This window comes from Polistes dominula, unplaced genomic scaffold, assembly GCF_049000335.1.
Source record: "Polistes dominula isolate Pdom_NZ unplaced genomic scaffold, Pdom_raw_medaka contig_33, whole genome shotgun sequence".
Lineage (NCBI taxonomy): Eukaryota > Metazoa > Arthropoda > Insecta > Hymenoptera > Vespidae > Polistes > Polistes dominula.
Genome location: NW_028300998.1, coordinates 4,901,409 through 4,920,531, shown reverse-complemented (window position 1 = coordinate 4,920,531; position 19,123 = coordinate 4,901,409). Strand labels below are relative to the sequence as shown.

At 29.9% G+C, this 19,123-nt stretch overlaps 3 protein-coding genes and 2 non-coding genes across 11 annotated transcripts in view; 3 read left to right on the top strand and 2 right to left on the bottom strand.

Moving 5' to 3' along the window:
- LOC107066077 (xaa-Pro aminopeptidase 1) overlaps positions 1-17,345 on the top strand; it is a 30,704-nt gene extending 13,359 nt beyond the window's left edge. Inside the window, exons 1-14 of one of the 6 annotated variants that reach the window (XM_089173531.1) lie at positions 4,261-4,329; positions 4,498-4,655; positions 5,611-5,720; positions 11,496-11,716; positions 12,019-12,198; positions 13,670-13,787; positions 14,091-14,469; positions 14,563-14,683; positions 15,241-15,604; positions 15,700-15,933; positions 16,021-16,166; positions 16,264-16,356; positions 16,497-16,728; positions 16,821-17,345. In XM_089173531.1, coding sequence (XP_089029657.1) covers positions 4,276-4,329; positions 4,498-4,655; positions 5,611-5,720; positions 11,496-11,716; positions 12,019-12,198; positions 13,670-13,787; positions 14,091-14,469; positions 14,563-14,683; positions 15,241-15,604; positions 15,700-15,933; positions 16,021-16,166; positions 16,264-16,356; positions 16,497-16,728; positions 16,821-16,843 — 2,433 coding nt within the window. In that variant the 5' untranslated portion in view covers positions 4,261-4,275 and the 3' untranslated portion in view covers positions 16,844-17,345. Of the gene's footprint in view, positions 1-4,260; positions 4,330-4,497; positions 4,656-5,097; positions 5,130-5,610; positions 5,721-11,495; positions 11,717-12,018; positions 12,199-13,669; positions 13,788-14,090; positions 14,470-14,562; positions 14,684-15,240; positions 15,605-15,699; positions 15,934-16,020; positions 16,167-16,263; positions 16,357-16,428; positions 16,729-16,820 lie in introns of those variants that run through there. The other 5 variants (XM_089173534.1, XM_089173533.1, XM_089173532.1 and 2 more) reach the window with 5 other exon arrangements.
- Positions 7,211-11,497, bottom strand: LOC107066101 (carboxylic ester hydrolase). Its single transcript, XM_015320396.2, has 9 exons — positions 9,785-11,497; positions 9,405-9,693; positions 9,154-9,339; positions 8,888-9,087; positions 8,518-8,686; positions 8,247-8,413; positions 8,024-8,168; positions 7,796-7,928; positions 7,211-7,645 (listed from the first exon to the last, which is right to left on the bottom strand). Exons 1-9 carry the CDS (start codon positions 10,004-10,006, stop codon positions 7,477-7,479), a joined length of 1,680 nt encoding a protein of 559 aa, XP_015175882.2. The 5' UTR covers positions 10,007-11,497; the 3' UTR covers positions 7,211-7,476.
- On the top strand, positions 11,291-11,363 carry TRNAA-AGC (transfer RNA alanine (anticodon AGC)). Its single transcript has one exon. It is a non-coding gene; the product is annotated as a tRNA-Ala (tRNA).
- LOC149032244 (small nucleolar RNA U3) lies at positions 12,959-13,174 on the top strand. Its single transcript, XR_016176963.1, has one exon. It is a non-coding gene; the product is annotated as a small nucleolar RNA U3 (small nucleolar RNA).
- A 254-nt stretch (positions 17,346-17,599) lies between the features above and the next one.
- LOC107066105 (NADH dehydrogenase [ubiquinone] 1 alpha subcomplex assembly factor 4) lies at positions 17,600-18,899 on the bottom strand. Of its 2 annotated transcripts, none has more exons than XM_089173541.1 (5): positions 18,676-18,899; positions 18,408-18,562; positions 18,219-18,310; positions 17,931-18,143; positions 17,600-17,840 (listed from the first exon to the last, which is right to left on the bottom strand). In XM_089173541.1, exons 2-5 carry the CDS (start codon positions 18,550-18,552, stop codon positions 17,829-17,831), a joined length of 462 nt encoding a protein of 153 aa, XP_089029667.1. In that variant the 5' UTR covers positions 18,553-18,562; positions 18,676-18,899; the 3' UTR covers positions 17,600-17,828. The 2 variants fall into 2 exon arrangements, with proteins under 2 accessions (XP_089029667.1, XP_015175896.2); XM_015320410.2 differs by having other exon boundaries at positions 17,927-18,143; positions 18,676-18,898.
- Between the last annotated feature and the right edge of the window lie 224 nt (positions 18,900-19,123).

The following is a 19,123-nucleotide window of genomic DNA, read 5'->3' as shown; positions in this document are numbered from 1 at the left end:
TCGTTGTAAGAAATAATTAACAGCAACTTAAAAAAAAATATATTTATTACTTGTTATTTTTTAATTGTTAAGATTTTCAATCTCTCTCTCTCTCGATTTTGTTTATATTTTATCCTATATTTGATTGTTAGTTGCTTAGATGATGAAGTTAATAAAAATGTATTAATTATTTTGTTTTTCAATGGACGAGTCTACGAATAAGATGAAGATAAATAAAATTATTGGCTAACTGTTTAATTGACTCATTAAAGTTTTAAATTACTTTATTGCATTTAATGAATATAGTTACCTTTTAGTATTTAACAAGCGTTCAATACTAAGAGATAAAGAAAAATTTAGAGAGGATGAAATAATGCTCAGAAGAAACGATTAAAACTTGCAGATCTTTCTTCTTATTCCATCAAATTGTTTAATAGTAGAAATATATTAATAAATATTTAATTTTTATTAAATTTTACTTTGTAAAATTCTTACCTTAATGAGTATTAAATTAATTCTGATATACCTATGCATACTCATCAACTAATACTAGAACCTTCCATAATCTCATTTAACTATACGTCGGCTGTAGATTTTAACTAACTCTCTGTTTTCTCCTTACCTCCATGCTTCCTCGTTTTTCATATCGTTTCATAAAATTTTATCATTAGCAAAAACATAAAATGATTATCTCGCGTAAAATATTTTTATCTATTAAATGACCTCTTGATCATCAAATTTGCTTAAAAATTGCGACCACGATAATTAACAAAGTGAACCTTTTGTAAACATGTAGAAAGAGATTATCAAATGATTGAAATAACTTATTGTACTCTTCTAATTTCCTAATACTCGAGTACCTCGCCTATTCTAACCAATTTCTTTCAATATCATAGTTTCGTTCTACCGTCTTCATTGCTGTTCTCCCATAACAGAGAACTCGCAATTCCCTTTAATCAAACTGACGAAGCACATGAGAAAAGCACGATCGAACTTCTAACAATAAGTAATTCGATGAACTCTATCGAAAAGGAACTCCTGCTATGTTGATACTTCTCTAATATCGGAGTAACGTTCGTGAACCAGCTCCTTACATCGCTTTAATCTCTTTCATATCTTTAATCCGAGTGAATGCTTCGAACCTTTCTAAATCTCTAATCCTATGTCTTTATATTATATATATATATATATATATATATATATATATATATATATATATATATATATATATATATTTATTATATATCAATTTATTATATACATTGCATTTTTCTATACTACTGAAGTATTATTAAATATATTGACAAGTAAATAAATTATTTCATTTAAATATTAACAAATAAAAACATAAAATTATGAAATTACGATAACGTACAAATGTTATGCATATAACATGTATATAAAATTGGAACAATAAATTCTAATATCTACGCGTACAATAAATTTCTAATCTTGTATTTTAGAATAAATAAAAAAAATAATCGAACACCTTCTTATTTGTATGTGTGAGGAATATTTACTTTTCTAAATACTTAGTACATATTTAAACTCCTTACTCAGACAATTCTCATAAAATATTTATCAATCATTGCGCGGAAATATTTTTATCTCAATTTTAATATTCCATAATAAAATATAGAGAGAGAGTATTTTGTTTAAAAAAATTATATTAACCTTGATATAATTTAAACCCCTTCACCAAAGATCAAACGAGTAGAAGTGTTTGATAGATCTTTAAAAACAATATAACTTTCATTTAAAACATTTTTTTCAAAAAGGTTCTGTCTTAAAGATACGTATGATCGTTGGAGGATCGCTTACTTTTGAAATAGCCTGTATATATATATGTATATTTATATATATAATAACAAAGTATGTAATGTAACAGGGAAATAGAGTGTGCTGGAACGTGCCGATATAAATGAGCGTGTGGAATATAAAGAAAAAAAAAGAATGAAACGTGTTTTTTTATTATCAACAGGGAATAAGAAATAATTTGTAAGACATAAAATATAAATAACAAACGTCTTATCTATTTATAAGAATAGGGTTGAATGGAAGAATAAAGAATTTAATCGTCTTAAAGTAAAGAAATAGGTAAAAGGAGAGCACAATGTGTCGGTTGGTCGTTCGATTCTATGTGTATTTCTTTTTCTCTTTTTGTTTTGTTTTTTTTTTTATTTTTTTATATTTTTTTTTTATTTCGGGGGTTGAATGAAATCGCAACAGGCTAACGTTAAAGGTCTATCGAAAACCGATGAAGGGAAGAAGGAGGTTTATCGCGGAACGATACCTCCTGAATAGGAACCCAGAAACAACAGTTGGAAAAATATTGTTCCTAACTTATATAATCATTTGAACATCACTATCATATTTTTTATCTTATCGTATTTAAATTAATCTGCAATTAAAAATTAATTCGATTTGACTATGTTTTGTATGTATACACATATGCTTGAGCCAAAGCTAATTTGATTTTTCTAATTAATATATTTGAACTTTAACACACACACATTGTGATTTTATAAAAGTAACATAAAATATGAAATACATAAAACATCGAAATAATCCATGTACTTTATTTTACGTTAAATTTATTTTTATATCGATCCATTTTGTTAACGAAAGTTAAATATCACAAATTATTTTAGTAAGATATTAAGACTTCATAATCATTATTTGAATATCAATTAAGCAATTAATTAGGAAAATAGAATATAACAGTAAGTGAACAATCTTTAAAAACAAATTTATTGCATAATTCGTATAATTATATCATTATCATACAAATTATGCTATAAAATAATGTAAATAAATTTGTAACTTATTATTAGACTTTATTTCCGTAATCAACAGCTTCATTTTATAAAATATCTCATTTTTATCAAGGTTATATGTTAAATGAAATATGGAAAAAAGAACAATACTCGATTAAAATATTTCAAACAACATATTTATAACTATTAAAAGAATATATGTATCTTCGAGAGAGTTTAATGAAAGGTTAAGAAGATTCGTTTATTCGAAGTATAAATACTTGAAGAGGTGTTTCATTGGTAAAGAGACATACGTTCGATGGCCAATAAACTGGAGCGTTCGGTGATCGGGAATAGGAATTCCTGATTGGTTAGCGGAACCGGCCAGTATGTAGGAGTTAGAGGTTTCATCTTCCATTGTTAGGGAGAGAGTTCATGAAAGTGAGAAACCATGATGATGAAGCTTCTAATGAAGCTTTCGATAAAGCCGAGAATGAATAAGAAAAGAGGAAGAGTAACAGAGAAATACACGTGAAATCAATAAATCGAAGTAATGGAATGGTCAGAGCCGATGGAAACTCGACCGGAAATGGAACAGGATATCATCAAGATCGTCGGGTGAATCGATCACTTCCTTATCGTTTTCCAATAACGAAGAGAACGTGAGAGGAAAACAGTGAACGTATTCGAAGGAACAGACAAAACCGGATTCTCTTTCCATTATTCCAATCCAACGTATATTTTTCCTCGAAGGTGTCGAAAATTAGACGAGAAGACTAACACGCTTTGTATTTATTGGAAAACGAGGGCGGTTTGGTAGCAGGGTAACACGAGGTTTGAGGGGCTGAATTGCAACCCCTGCGAAGGTTACGTTTACTCGACTCAACCCTACTTATACGTAACACTATAGTACAGTCATCATCGACCGGATTTGCGTGTACGAACCACCCCAAACCAATTCACAATTCATTCCATGCGACAGATGTTGTCTTCTTTTAAAAAGGCTAAAACGTCCAACCGTACACGACCAGCTGCTGTCTCTAAAAATTCATGCGTACTTTAACTTAATTTAATTCATATATTAATTTACTTTAAATTAATAAAAATTCATAAAATATTGTTAAAATCATATTGACATTAACGTGTGTTCCTCTTTTTTTTTTTCTTTCTTCTTTTATTACTTTTACTTTCAACTACACCTTCATGCATGGATAATAAAGAAGAGCACGGGTGAAACATGAGATATAATCGATAAACCTCAGAATGCACAAAATAAAAATAGAACGGAAGAGAAAGAGAGGGTGAGGGAGTGATACTGCGCAACTCGAGTCGAAACAAATCTAGAGAGCGAATAACCCGGAAGGGGTTGCTTTGCTCCAAACTGGTATGTTCTCCTGGCAGGGTGGCGCGCATCGGCGACGCTTTATCCCTCGAAAGGAGTCCGTACAAGAGGGTTTTACTCGTCTTTCTCATACGACACATCTCCAGTCTACGACTCGATCCTTCGAAGCTGCGTCGTCAGGATTGCTTTCAATTCCTCATGAATCGAACACTTAAGCAAGTTGCCATCTCATCGATGACAGGATCCTATGGGGTACGAGCTGGTCACATAACACTACCCTACCCTAGCTTCCCCCTTCCCTCCAAATACCCCGCCGTTCAATCCCCCCCCCAAACCACCCTCCATTCGAATCCATAAAAACGAACAGAAGGGTGATCGAGAGAAGACTTATATTTCTTTTTTATCGGTTCTCTCGCGAAGCAACGCTTGCGCGCAACCATTATTAGCGAAAGGGGATGGAAAAGAAGGAAAGGAAATGGAAGTTATACTTTCTCTTCGATTTTGTTTCCATTTGGAACATTGGAACACGCGTTCATTGTGCTGCCAGCATCGATCTCTCTCGAGAAGGACGATTCCAAGTATATATATATGTATATACGCAACCCTTATTCAGTCATACTTAAACTCGCATTTATGAATAAGATGAAGAACTACGTGCAATGATAAATTTCAATCGCACATCATATTGTTAGAATGTGCAGTATATTTATTACTGGAGTATATACGCAGTCTATTTAAATACTTATGTTAATTATGGAATTAAAAATGAAGCTAGTTTAAATATAAAAATAAAGAAATAATAAAAAGTAGTTTCTTTATAATTTAATTTGAATAAATTAGCACGTTTCTCTCTTCAATAGCTATGAAAGGATTAGAGAAACAAAATCTTCCCTGACCCAACACCCCTTCAGTTACCCTCTAGTCATTCTACTATCCGGATGTTTAGTTTTACTTGCCAGCATTCATCCACTCAACCGCATTCGCTCGCTCGTTCTTGCCACTCCCTGAATTGCAAAATTCTATATACTTATATGAATGTACGTTAAATGTAAGTAAGTATAATATTATATACACGTATTTCATCTCTTTTTCATTAACATGAAAGGAAATAATAGAATAATGCATTGTAGGAAGATGATAAAATGTTTTTACATTTTATTCTACTTGAAATTATCTGTTATTGTATGAAATAATTGTATGAAAAAGATAAATATAATTTAAGTAAAAAAAATATTTAAAAAAGTATATTAACGCAAGATAAATAAATAAACATAAATAGAAGATAATTACACAAGACAAATTATATATAATAATAATTAAAACTCAACAAAATAAAAGATATAGTTTTATTATATCATCCCTTAAAACATACACAACGAGGTTCCTAATCTCCTGTTAGAAAAAGCCTCGAGCAATTCTAAATCAAAGACGATCCTATGATCGTCTAATATACCCTCCTGATATTTAAGCAAAGATCTGACTCACCCCCGAAAATTATTCAACTCTTGTTTAACTTTCTCGTTCTTATGACAGCCTGTTAAAACATTCCGCATTTTGGCCTCCGAAGACGAGACTCATAAATTTGACGGACCGAACGAGTCCCCTTCGACAGCTACCAATTTTCAAACAATCGATAGATATATGTAAGTATAATATGTCTGTATCGAACTAAAGATACGCAAGGAAATGTAGCAAGATATCGATGCTGATACACGAGAAACAGTGAAAAGAGAAAGATAGAAAAAGAGAGAATAAAAAAGCTTATTGGTCCAGATGATTGCTGAGAAGTTGGAATCTCTTGCACATTCATGTTACCCTAGTAACAAGATACTGAAAATCATCTCGTGACCTGGACTATGAAGAGACAAAGATACGACACGACAAATCTTCTCTATCCTAATGATATGTGTTTCGATCTGACTTTGGCTCTGTTTAATTTTTTTTTGTTATTTCTTTATTTTTAACCTACCGAGAGATACTGTAAATCAGACTATACTTAATAATAAAATTAAATAATGCCATTTCTATTGTCTAATTATTGAACATGGTTGCCTCTTAAAAGGAATCAGAAATTTTGTCTATGATATAACACAATTAGTTATGAAAGTTAAATTTTGCTTTTAGATAAAATTTTGAATGTCGTGTGATGATAACGAAAGCCATGATCACTTATTAAAATAATCAACTTAGAAATGCTGAAAAACGAGAAAGAGACCTACTGATATCTTATGCTATCTCACTCGTCAGATTCTGAACATCATCTCAAGTCGTGATCCACTCCTACGAATAATTTAATCATCTTTCTATTTATCCTTGTATCTTTATCTCTGCTGAACAATGTGGACAAAATAAAATCATTCTATCTCTCTTCCCCCCTTTCTCTCTCTCCTCTCTACCTCCTCTTTAAATAATTATACTTTTTCTCGACCTTAAAAAATCACTCCCAACGCAATAAAAAAAACTTTACTTAAAATTGGATTAAAAAAAAATGTAATTATAAAATAAAAATACTCGAAGCGTATAAACACGAAGAAAGAGAAAAATCTGTTTGTTTGTTTTTTTCGTCATTTGTTATAAATAACTATATAATAAAACACATACATTTTCATTAAATGACTGACTACACAGTCGATAAACCTAACTCATACTATCGCACACGTGTATTTACAGTGTGAATTTCACAGATAAGCTGATGCTTCAGCAACCTACTCGCTCTTTTAGTAGCTTGATCAATCGGAAGTACAAAAGTGAGTGGTGAATAAATAGTAGAACGATAACGACAATGTAATAGTAACAAAGAGAACGAATTTCACTTGCACTTTCGTTTCACATTTCTATCCTTTCACGATTTCTCTCTCCTTTGCTAAACATTTTCATTCTCCCTTACTCTTTCTATCTCATCGATTTTGTTCCTTCTTTTTCTTATCTTTTTTATTCTCTCTTTCCTTTTCTTTAATCTAATTTTATTTACTATTGTTGTTTTATTTTTATTTTTATCAACTAATGTAAAAAATATCAAATCATATCAGAAATCGTAGCATTAAAAATAATTTATATATTAAAGCGAATAATGATGAATCACAACAGTGACCATGAAATAATAAGCGGGATACTATTATACAATGGACACCGCTATTAGGAACTACGATTTTATTCTCGATATAATAAATCTTTTTTTAACTCTCTTATGGATTATACAATAGTTTATTTATTTATTTCGAAATACTTTTGGAAGAATCTTCTTTGTGTATTTACTTAATAACTATTGCGTGCGAAAAAAGAAATTATTATACGTTACATAGATTAATTATAATAATAACTAATACATATATATATATATATATATATATATATATATATATATGCTTATCGAATATAATATAATATATGCATTGATAATTATGAATTGAAAACATTTTTATATAATTCTGCCCATAATGGAACTCTGTCTCCTAATAAATGTGCGTCCATCTTCAAATCTTGATTGATGTGAATATATTTGCATATCTCTTTATTTTTTGGCTCCCAATTAATAGTAATGTCTTCGTCTAGCTTAGAAGTCGGATTTCTGAAAAAGAAAAGATAGGCAAAATTATTAGATGATTAGGAAACAGTGGTGGACCGTTAAATTTGAGGGTCTTGGATTAACATTGTTTTTGGCAGACTATTTAAAAAACCTGTTAAATAGTCAATGTTTCATATTAAGTATAAAACTTACCCATCTTTAGCAAAATTCGTCCATAATTTAGTGATAATCCGCGTCATTTTTTCTTCGGGTGAACCAGATTTAGGTAAATTTTTGAAAATGTTCGAATAAAATTCGTAACCTAATTCATCCCCATGGGCTATACCTAAAAATTAAAAGATATATTTATTTATTATTATTGTGTTTTAATTTGAAATAATTTATAATTGTAATATTATAACTTATTTAATTGATGCATACCTTTCTCAGAGTTAACCACATTTTTCATGATACCAAATGGAGCTTCATATTCGAATATATATTGATAAACCGGTGCTGTATTTCTGTGAGTTATAAAATTTAGAGAAAATGCAGCTCCGGCAGTAAAGTAAGCATCGGTCAACATCTAAAATGTAAAAAATGTTATCAAACAATGTTCACTTTACAAAATTTTCTATAAAATTACAAATTAACAAATAATTACCTGCGTGAATTCTTTTAGGGTATCCTTGGAAATGTCTTTACCATGAAAATAGAATTCCTTTATAGATTCGCCTAATTGTTTTCTTTGAGTAGGATCGGTTACATTTAAATCATCAGGTAAGAAAACTTCGAACTGATTATTGAAATGATCAGCATGTGGCAACATTACTAAATACAACAATTAAATATCAATTAAATTCATTCTGTTAGAAATTTATTATCATCTATTTACAATATTGTATTATTAAAGATAGTATTTATTATATACATACATTCAGCAAAGAAACTTGCTTCTTCTAACGTAACACCACCCATAATCGGTACATCAGCAATTTTTCCAGTTTTGATAAGAGTCCAAGGATCAGTTGTTAAGAATACGTCCTGACCAAAATCATATTCCACTGATGGTACAAATACTTGTAAATGTCCATTCGCTGTATTCTATAGCATAAAAATAGAAACTAATTAAAATTAAAGATTTACAGAATTATATGTCTAGTCTATTTCCGGTTTTGATCTTAATAACACAGATTTCAATCTAACATAATAATAATTATTGTTAATCTTTTCTTTTCTTCATTACGAGATTCATAATTTTATTTTTCGAACAATGTTAACTTTAATTGACAACAGGATAATTACAATATCATTCATCATCTCTTTAGTCGCTGTAACTATGTCTTTTGCAGAAAATTCAGCAAGTTTTTTGACCAATTCACCAGTATCCTGGGTACGAATTCCAAGTTTCTCACCCAATTTAAAAGCCATTTCTTTAGGTTTATATTCTATTGCCCATGGGTTCAATATTGCTCCACTTTGAGCAATAACGTTGTTGAACAATCCTAAACGTAATAAAATTTTCTTGATAGTTTATCTTTCGAGTATGATACTACCTTCTTCAATATTACCTTCTGACATCGGAGACATCATGTGATACTGAACAGAGGCACCACCAGAGCTTTGACCAAATATGGTGACTCTGTTTGGACATCCTCCAAAATAATGTATGTTATCTTTCACCCACATAAGTGCCATTACTTGATCTTTCATACCAGCGTTTCCAGGAGCATGTTCATCGCCAGTATTTAAGAAACCTAATCATTAAAAAACATACCTTACACATTTCTTCATTTTCTTTGACTTCATGAAATATATTTACCAAGAGCGCCGAGTCTGTAATTGAAAGTCACGACAACGACGTCCTGTTCGACAAGAAAATCTGGCCCATAAATGGCATCATCTCCAAATCCTGCATTCCAAGAACCACCATGAATCCAAACCATTACAGCTTTACGAGCATCTTTGTTCATTTCTGGAGTGTAAACGTTAAGATAGAGACAATCCTCGTCACCCAAAAGATCTTGTTTAAGCATGCAAAAGAATGGACAGGTCGAACGATGTTTGGTAGCATCATAAACACCTTCCCAAGAATCAGCAGGCTCTGGCATCTTTTAACATACAATTCAATCCAATTGATTGAAACGTTCAAAACTTGATCAATAAGTCTCTTAGCTTTCTATTTATTTTTTCTTTCATTACCCTGAACTTGTCAACACCAACATTAGGCTTTGCATAAGGTATCCCTTTGAAACTGTAATACGGCATATTATGCCATACTGTTTGTGTTTTTAAACCCTTCAGTGGACCCTGTGGAATTTCCACTTGAACCTCTTCCTCAGCAATAACCCAGGCAAACCCCACCAAAGCAAAAAGCACCAACTTGATCAGCGACATGTCGACCGTCTGAAATAATCGTGCCATCAGACTGAACGTTTATAGCTTCTGTCTGATATCTGTAGTCATCTAAAAAAAAAAAAAAAAAGAAAAAATAACAAAATTAACCGTACTTCATGACATTGCACAATCAAAAGCGTGCATCGGCCGCATAATAACACGCTACGTATTTTGCTTTACCGTGGAAGAATATTAAATCAAAAGCATTTTATTTTTTTTCTTCAAAATCTCTCTTATTATCTATCTAAATTACGATGTGAATTGTTAGAATGAATTATGAGCGTCGGATTTCCGGGCTTACTGCTTTGGGCATTCATCTTTCTGAACAATTTGTTTGTAAATTTGATTCTTCCGGCTTTTTAAATTCTATTTTTGTCCTTCTTTATCTTTCTCAAAAAAAAATTGTCAAAATTATCAAAACCTCGTTCTCTGTGTTCGATTTTTCAAAGTTGACAATCTTTTTATTAAAAAACAATTTTTTCTAATTAATAATAAGGATGCGTAGAAAAATATGATTTAAGATAACCTACACGATGATGATTATATGAGCGATCAACAGAGCGAACAAAAAACAAGTCACGTAACAAATTAGAGTCGTATTATATATTATTTTAAGAGAAATCATATCCTTTGGCATAAAGGCATAAGAAAAATTCCATAATAATATTGCATGCATATCTATATATACATATAAATACATTTCTCGTCAATTCGATAGACACGAGATATCATTTTATTTTATTTTTTTAACTACGAAATCGAAAATGATTTGAAAAAATATTATTGAAACTCTTCTCGTAACACCCACACACACGCACGAACACACACACACACACACATGAGTATGGAAAATATTTCATAACATTAATTTTAAAATACAAATCGACGATCTTTTCCCATGATTTACATTTTTCTTTTGTTTTTACTTTTTAAAAAATATTTTTTTTGTTAATTCATTTTTCACTATATCTCAGCTTTGAACAAAAGATTAATATCCTTGATGCTTTATAAAAGTGTTTCTCAAACTATCTTCTCTACTCTATTTTATCTTTCATTAGTGTAAACTCATTTAAATTAATTTTTAGTCATTGAGGATCCAGAAATGTTTTACTAACATTTCTGCGTTAGTTCTTTCATATTAAAATTCAAATCGAAATCATAATCGTTGAAATCATTTACCTTAAAATATAATCATATTAATAATAATAATAATAATAATAATCAATAATGTATATAAGTTATATTAAATATCCTATAATATACAATTATTATATATCTTATATACAATCTTATTTGCTGAGCCAACAACCAGGGGGCGTAGCTCAGATGGTAGAGCGCTCGCTTAGCATGCGAGAGGTACCGGGATCGATGCCCGGCGCCTCCAAGAGGTTTAATCCTTTCGAGGGTTTTTTTTATTTTATTTTATTTTTTTATTTTTTTAATAATAATTAAATAATTTGAATTGAATAAAATTATTAAATATAAACAAAAAAACATATAATTGATATTGTTACAGGTGTAACAAAGTTACAAAAGATTCCAGAATTATCATTTTACAATTACCATGGTGCCAAGAGATCTTATTGTCCACTCAGCGAACACATCGGGAATCAACCTGTTAACAGAAAGGATACATCTTTGAGACTAAGACAATTGAGATCTGAAATGGTTCGAATTTCATCGGTTGAATCAGCACCACTTCATGGTTACATTGTAACATCGGACGACGAACATCAGGTAACATAAATTAAAATTAGGCAATATACAAAATACAAAATATCCATGTAATATACATCGGAGGTATCACAACAGTCAAATTTATAATAACATGTTTCTAGGCTTCATTTATTTTCCACAGTTCTTTTTGCAATACTTCATTCATTAAACAGTAATTAAAACGAAATTTTAATATAAATAATATAAAAATGTTAAAAATTAAGTGCATTGGTCTAATAATCTTACAAAAATAATCAATTGTATTAAAAATTAATTGTTTATTTAAAATGATACTATATCTTCAGTCGTCTGTTATTTATTAGAGTGAAACTGTCGATCCACGAGATATGAGAAGAGAATTTTTATCTGGATTTTACGGCAGTGCTGGAGATGCAGTCGTAACATTGGCAAAAGCTGCTCTGTGGACAGATGGAAGATATCATTTGCAAGCAGATTTAGAACTTGACTGCAATTGGATACTAATGAAAAAGGGACGAAAACCCGTGAGTAAATTTAGTATGACTTTATTCATATTTATATGTATATAAATTATATCAAAAATTACACGACAACAAGAAGATTATAAAATAATTAAAATTATTAAATATATATAGTATAAATTAATACTCAAAATATATATTTTGTTTTTGTTACTTTTTCTATTGTCATCATTTTTACGTAATAACTACTCAATATGCTTAATATACTACGTATGAAATGTTACTATATTCACAAAGGAAACCTTACACTGGAGCATCAACGGATTTTAATAAGATTTTAGTATATTAGTAGTATACCTTTAAAAATAAGATTCAAAGATTTCAAAACTTGTAGATAGAAAAAACTTATATAAAAAAAAATTCCTTCCTGTATGGAGGTTCGAACTCAAATAACGTGGTGCGAGAAGCAAGAATGCTGCTACTTACGCCAGTGTAAGGCTTAAATGAATTTGTAATTTAAAAGTATATAAGTGGATATACAAAAAAAGCAAAACTTTAAATGCTTTTTTTTTTTTAAATTGGCTGACCAATGGACAAAAATATTTTACCACAATAATACCTTAAAGGTATACTACTAATACACCAAATCTTATTAGAATCCGTTGGTGCTTCAGTGTAAGATCCCCTGTCAAATATAACTACGTACGAGTGCAGAGAGAATTAATTGGTCTACCGTACGCTAGATGGCTCACTGTAAAACTTTTTCTCAACTGTGAAACGATGTTTGAAAAGTATAAAGCACCAACTAAAACGGAGATTCATTAAGATCATACTTCACAGGATCATTTCTGTAGTATATCTTCACAACTGCTTAGCGTAATGCTGAGATGTTGCAACCACGATGAGGAGATGGAACCCTCTTCCTTGAGCGTGAGGACGACTTACAATCTTGAATTTATTTCAAGATTGTAGTCACCGATGATCGTTCGCTCTTCTTACTCTGTAGGAGGAGTTATGGGAAGTGGGTTGTCTGAGTGGTCCCCTTAAAAATTCTTAAAACTTAAAATATACAGGTTATCCTTATGTAAGACAAACGGTGCATAAATCATCTTCCAAAAAATGCGGTGTTATATGAAACTATAGTAATCAGACCATAGAGATGAAAAGGAAGACGCTTATCTCAACAAATTATTTTAAAATCCTGAAACCCCACCACGATTGCAAAATTAACAGGTTTTTTAAATATCACCTGTTGTTAAAAGAGGATATATAACCTGTACCTAAATTTACTCAAAACTGAATAAACGCAATAAAAAAAAATTTACCTTATAAATTTGAAAATAATACGTATAATTTCTGAGTAAATTTTATATATATGAGCGATCCTCCTCTTAATCGTGGCAAAAAGAGGTGAAACCCGTCGTCTATATAAGATCAAATATTCCATACTGTAATTTATTATATATTGAACTGTCCCATATTCTTTCTATAAATTTTTTAATAATTAATGAACTGTTTCTGGTTAACCTCATAGATTCCGTCTATTACTGAATGGTTGAAACATGAATTTCGAAATCGATTTAACATCCGAATAGGTGCAGATCCGAAATTAGTATCTGCAGCTACGTGGGAAGCTTGGGAAAGAGATTTAGGTAATAAAACTTCAGTTCTAAATTTAAAAATAAATGAATGAAACTATGAATATTTTTCATCTTTAACCACTTGCGGTGGAAACACGTGTCAAGCACGTTGATCTGATCTTCTGTTATCAAAACGCCAGCAACGTGTTACACACGTCCGTCAGACAATTGTTGCAGAAAGAAAAATGTGACGTACGTGGCACATCTCAATTGTTAATTTCTTTGCACCACAAGTGGTTAAACCTACTACAAACGACTTTACGAATATATATTATTAATTTCTCTAACTTTAAAATTTAACGTATTTGTATTCAGCAAATACATCCATAAGTTTGGTGGCAGTACGTAAAAATCTGATAGATTTGATCTGGCAAGTAGGACGGCCCAATTACAATTCCTATGCAGCATACCCATTAAAAGACGAATATGCAGGAAAAACGTGGCAAGAAAAAATAAAGGACATCAGATTAGAAATGAGTCTTGCCAAGGCGGATGCATTTGTGGTCACAGCATTGGATGAAATAGCTTGGCTATTCAATATTCGAGGATACGATCTCCCCCATACTCCTGTTCTTAGATCCTACGCAATCGTTACACAAGGATCTCTTCATCTTTATGTACCTAAACATAAACTTTTACGATCTGTTGAAAAACATTTAAAAATGGACTCTTGTTCTCACGCTGAATGTGTTAAGTATGATATTTATGTTACAGAATGTTACAAGTATAATAATGATTAAAGAAAAAATGTTATATAAATATAATTAAATAAACAATATTTTTTTAGATGGCACAATGAAACATGTATCTGGAATGATTTAAGAACAATGTCTCAAGCGTGGAACAAAGTTTGGCTACCAACGCCATGTGGATATGCGGAAGGAGCATCAAAAGAAATATATTCTTCTGTACGTTTTTATTCGATAAATTTATTCTAATATTAATGGTTACGTATATATAGATATTTATAAAATTATAAAGAGAAAAAGATGGGAAATCTGAATCTGTGTTGAAAAAGAGATTTAGATTGGATAATACTAAACAAAGGTACACCTTCTTTAACATGTTACCCTAACACTAGAGAGCTGCTTGAGCTTACAATTAACTTGATCCTCGCGTAATAGAGTAATACACATGCCATAGATAAAGTTTAAATGTTTATACACATGGTATATAATACTTTTTTATCACATTAAAAATTAAAAGAAATATACAAATATTGAACCAAAGAGTAACACGTAGATTCCATCTATATACATTGATGTAAACTTAAGCATTTTATAGAGTTCACACTTTCTCGATCTTATGATATCCGGAGTCACGAGACGCCTTATCGTCCATGGTATTATGAATTGCATAGGGTTTATCTATGTGTTCGAGTTTCCTTATTAATTCCTATTCCTATAGTTCTTTAATATTGTTTTTAAAAAATATTACGGATATATATAATTTTATTATTATTCAGATTCCAGCTGAAAAACGATTACCAAAAGCCTCGCCCATAATTGATCTAAGAGCAATAAAAAATAAAGTTGAAGCCGAAGGCATGAGGAGAGCTCATATCAGAGATGGCATGGCTATGTGTGATTTCCTTGCTTACATGGAAGAACAAATTTCTTTAGATTCCGAGGGATGGGATGAGATGCAAGTTTCCAGAGTAGTAAACGAGTTTCGTTTGGAACAAGAACTTAATAAAGGTATCTCGTTTGCAACGATTGCTGCTTATGGTGCTCATGCTGCATTACCTCATTACGAACCAATTAATTTGACGAATATACCCATTGGCAAAACTTCGACATTGGTCGTCGATTCGGGTGGACAGTACTTAGGTAAACTTTAATTAACATCAATTTTTATAATAATACGTTGAGTTATTACATATACATATAAAGGTATATTAATCAATTTTCTAATCCACTTGTAGATGGTACAACAGATGTAACAAGAACTTTACACTTTGGAAAACCTACTGAAGAACAAAAAAAGGCATACACGAGTGTATTAATCGGATCAATACAATTGTCTTCTTTGATTTTTCCAGATGATTTAATGTCTGATCAGGTTGATGTATTAGCAAGGAAACCTCTTTGGAGTACTGGTAATGACTATATGCATGGTACCGGTCATGGCATTGGACACTTTTCATCCGTTCACGAATGTGTGTTAAATTTTTAATAATTTTGTATTTAACATATAAAAGATTAGTTTTTAAACAATCTTCTTACTAAATGAATTTCTTTTTTAGCTCCAATTAGTATATCGTATACAGGTGGTATGTCTGTTACATTAAAACCAGGATATTTTTTATCCAATGAACCAGGATTTTATAAGAAGGGTGATTTTGGTGTACGTTTGGAAAATATACTTGAAGTTTTGACTACTAACGTATCGGTAGGAGTCTTTTATATTTTTTTATTCATTGTTATTATATTATTGTTATAATATTCATTGTTTATTAAATTATTTTATCATTTTATTATTTCAATAGAAAACAGGACAAACTTTCTTAAAATTTCGGGACGTAACTCTTGTACCATACGAACCTAAATTAATAGATTATAATATGTTAACACCAATGCACGTAAGTCCATATGTCGATATAATTAATATTTTCGTGGTATCCTTTATAACAACATTTATTCTTCGGGTTAAGGCAATAATATTTCTAACAGTCCTGCTGTAGTGTCCTTTGATCAGTGATATACTTATAATGATATGCAGCGCCGGTGGTTAAATAAATACAATCAACGTATCAGAGAGGAGATCGGCAACGAATTAAAAAAACATTTAAGAATGAAAGGCTTTTATTGGATGATGGACAAGACAAAAGACATTCCTGAATGGGGTAAAGTCAACGAGGACATTCTTCTCACACATTCTCATTCCAATTCTTCCACATTCAAAGAGATTCCTGTGCTAGTGACCATTATTATTATCTACAATATTATTTTAAGTATGTGAATATATATATCTAAATTTAATAATTTTTATTATATCTATTTATTAAGATTTTTATATTTTCAACCTTAATCTTTTATGTTTCAGATTTTGCAATGACTTACAGTTAATACAAAGATTCATTTGTTATTTGACTTGAAAAAAATCCTTGAATATACATATATACACATAAAATTATTAAATATAATAAAAAATAAAATATACATTCTATCGAATTAAAAAAAAAATAAATAATTTCGATTATAACTAGAATGCAGCTAGAATAAATTTATTATTAGCACGATAATCATTTGCGTCGATAATTGTAACATAACAAATTGTACACACACATAATAGTACAATGATTGACAGAGTAAATTATATTTTTTTAAGCGAATTGCATTAATGATTATAATTATGATAGATACGATTAAACAAAAAAAATGGAAACCTATATATTGTATGTGTTCCATTTGTAAAGAGTACAAGAGCGATTAAATTGAATTTAAAAAGAATTTTGGTCAGAAATATCTTCGTGACTAGTTAAATAATTTTTTGAAGAAATATGTTTAAGTATTACTACTATAATTTTACTGTGATACATAATTGCAATAAATATATGAATACATAGAATATATGTAAATATTTTGTTTGCACCTATATCTCATAAAATATAATATATATTTACCTTCTGTATTCTGTACAGTATTTATATATCTTATAAATTCATCTTAAATAGAAAGTGCTTGAATGTTTGTATTTTGTAAATTTTCGCTGAAAAAACAAATATGATATATACTTAATATTTATATAAATTTGATTATAATTATAAATAATTATATTTAAACGTACGCATTACTTATCATTTTGAAAAGTCACACAAAATGTACGTTTCTATGTAATTTTATTGTATAGTATACATTTCAGTAATGTGTGTTATATAACATTTTTATTTCAGAAATTTATCTCTTATTTTATTAAGTTCATTTTGTTCTTTTTTTGTTCCTTCTTCCAACTCTTCTGGATAAATTTCTAATTCTTTTGCAACTCTTTTTAAATTACTTTCATGATCGTCGTCACGTTTAGGTAATATTATTTGATATAGTTTGTAATATTCTAATAATTTGTCTATGAAACATAAAATCATAATATCAATGAAAAGTGTGAAACAATTAATTTAGAATTTTGTATTTGTAATAAGAAATTTGTCTTACCTACTGTTTCTTTGTCTAATTTGTATTTTTTGGCTAAAATATCCGAAGAATTTTTTACAGTATCTTCTTTATGCAAAACAAAAAGTTGAAATATCTCTTTCAAAGTTATTTTTCCTACTGGAACTGAATCCGGAATATAAAACCCAAATTCAAAGTGTTCGGTGATTCTTGATACAGGTAACGGTCTATCAGGATTAGGTTGATTCAATATATTCGTCTAAATAATTTCCAATGATTAGTAACGTTAACTTTTTTACATGCTAGAATATAGTATAACTGTTAATAAACATACCCCTGGTCCTATGGACGTTACATAAACATTCTTTAAACGTTCATCGAGTTTTAAATTCTTTTGATAATGATCCTTCAAAAATTCTGGATTTACTAAAAAATAGAATGATTTTTCTTTAATTGCAATACAAACAGCAGTGTATCAAACATAGACAGAATCAAAAAATCAATTTGTTTGAAATTAACCTACATTCTTGAGCTAGTTGCAATTGCTTTATTGAAGCAGCCGGTTTAGGAGCAGGTATTGGTTTACTTCTTGAAAGAACAGCATTTGCACGATTTTCTATATTAAATTTACGCAGTGGTCGTTTTAATTTAGCTATCAATCCTCCCATCTTTTTCTATCTACAATCAATCGAATAAAGAAAATATATTAATAATGTAAAGTATTTATTTAAAAAAAAAAACATTTAAAACAAATTATCTTTTCTATTATATAAATGAAAAATGCATTTTACATTTAGACAACAATAATGATAGGTTAGAGTTAAAAATAATTTCTCAAATGAACTCGTAACTGCCACATGTTATTACAAACTTTCCATCTATTTCTAATTCTATTTCATAGAATTATCGTTAACACGTGCTCTACAATCGGATACAATGCGTAAAATAACAGCCGTTTTATGATATAATCAATGAGTAAGAATTTCTACAAGAAAAATCATATATAATTCAACATTATTTAACCTGTTTTATTAACCAATAATATCTTTTCAGTTAACGCTATTTTTTATAATACTTATCTCTGATTGGTTAATTCTATTAGGCGATACTTACAAATACATAGATTTTATTCATTAGTATAAAGGCCGTTTACAATTCATCGACCAATCATCGTCTAGCTGTTCAAGAGCAATGAAAGATGTGTTTACGTACGCAGTGACGCAAGAAAAGATGGTTTTC

Coding starts and splice junctions, on each gene's coding strand:
- LOC107066101 (XM_015320396.2), bottom strand. CDS start 10,006: ATGGCACGATTATTTCAGACGGTCGACATGTCGCTGATCAAGTTGGTG. Junction 8,414..8,517: donor AGCAAGTTTCTTTGCTGAAT/GTATGTATATAA, acceptor TGTTGTATTTAG/TAATGTTGCCACATGCTGAT. Junction 8,169..8,246: donor CCCTAAAAGAATTCACGCAG/GTAATTATTTGT, acceptor TTTACATTTTAG/ATGTTGACCGATGCTTACTT.
- LOC107066105 (XM_015320410.2), bottom strand. CDS start 18,552: ATGGGAGGATTGATAGCTAAATTAAAACGACCACTGCGTAAATTTAAT. Junction 18,311..18,407: donor ATTGCAACTAGCTCAAGAAT/GTAGGTTAATTT, acceptor TCTATTTTTTAG/TAAATCCAGAATTTTTGAAG. Junction 17,841..17,926: donor ATTAGACAAAGAAACAGTAG/GTAAGACAAATT, acceptor TATGTTTCATAG/ACAAATTATTAGAATATTAC.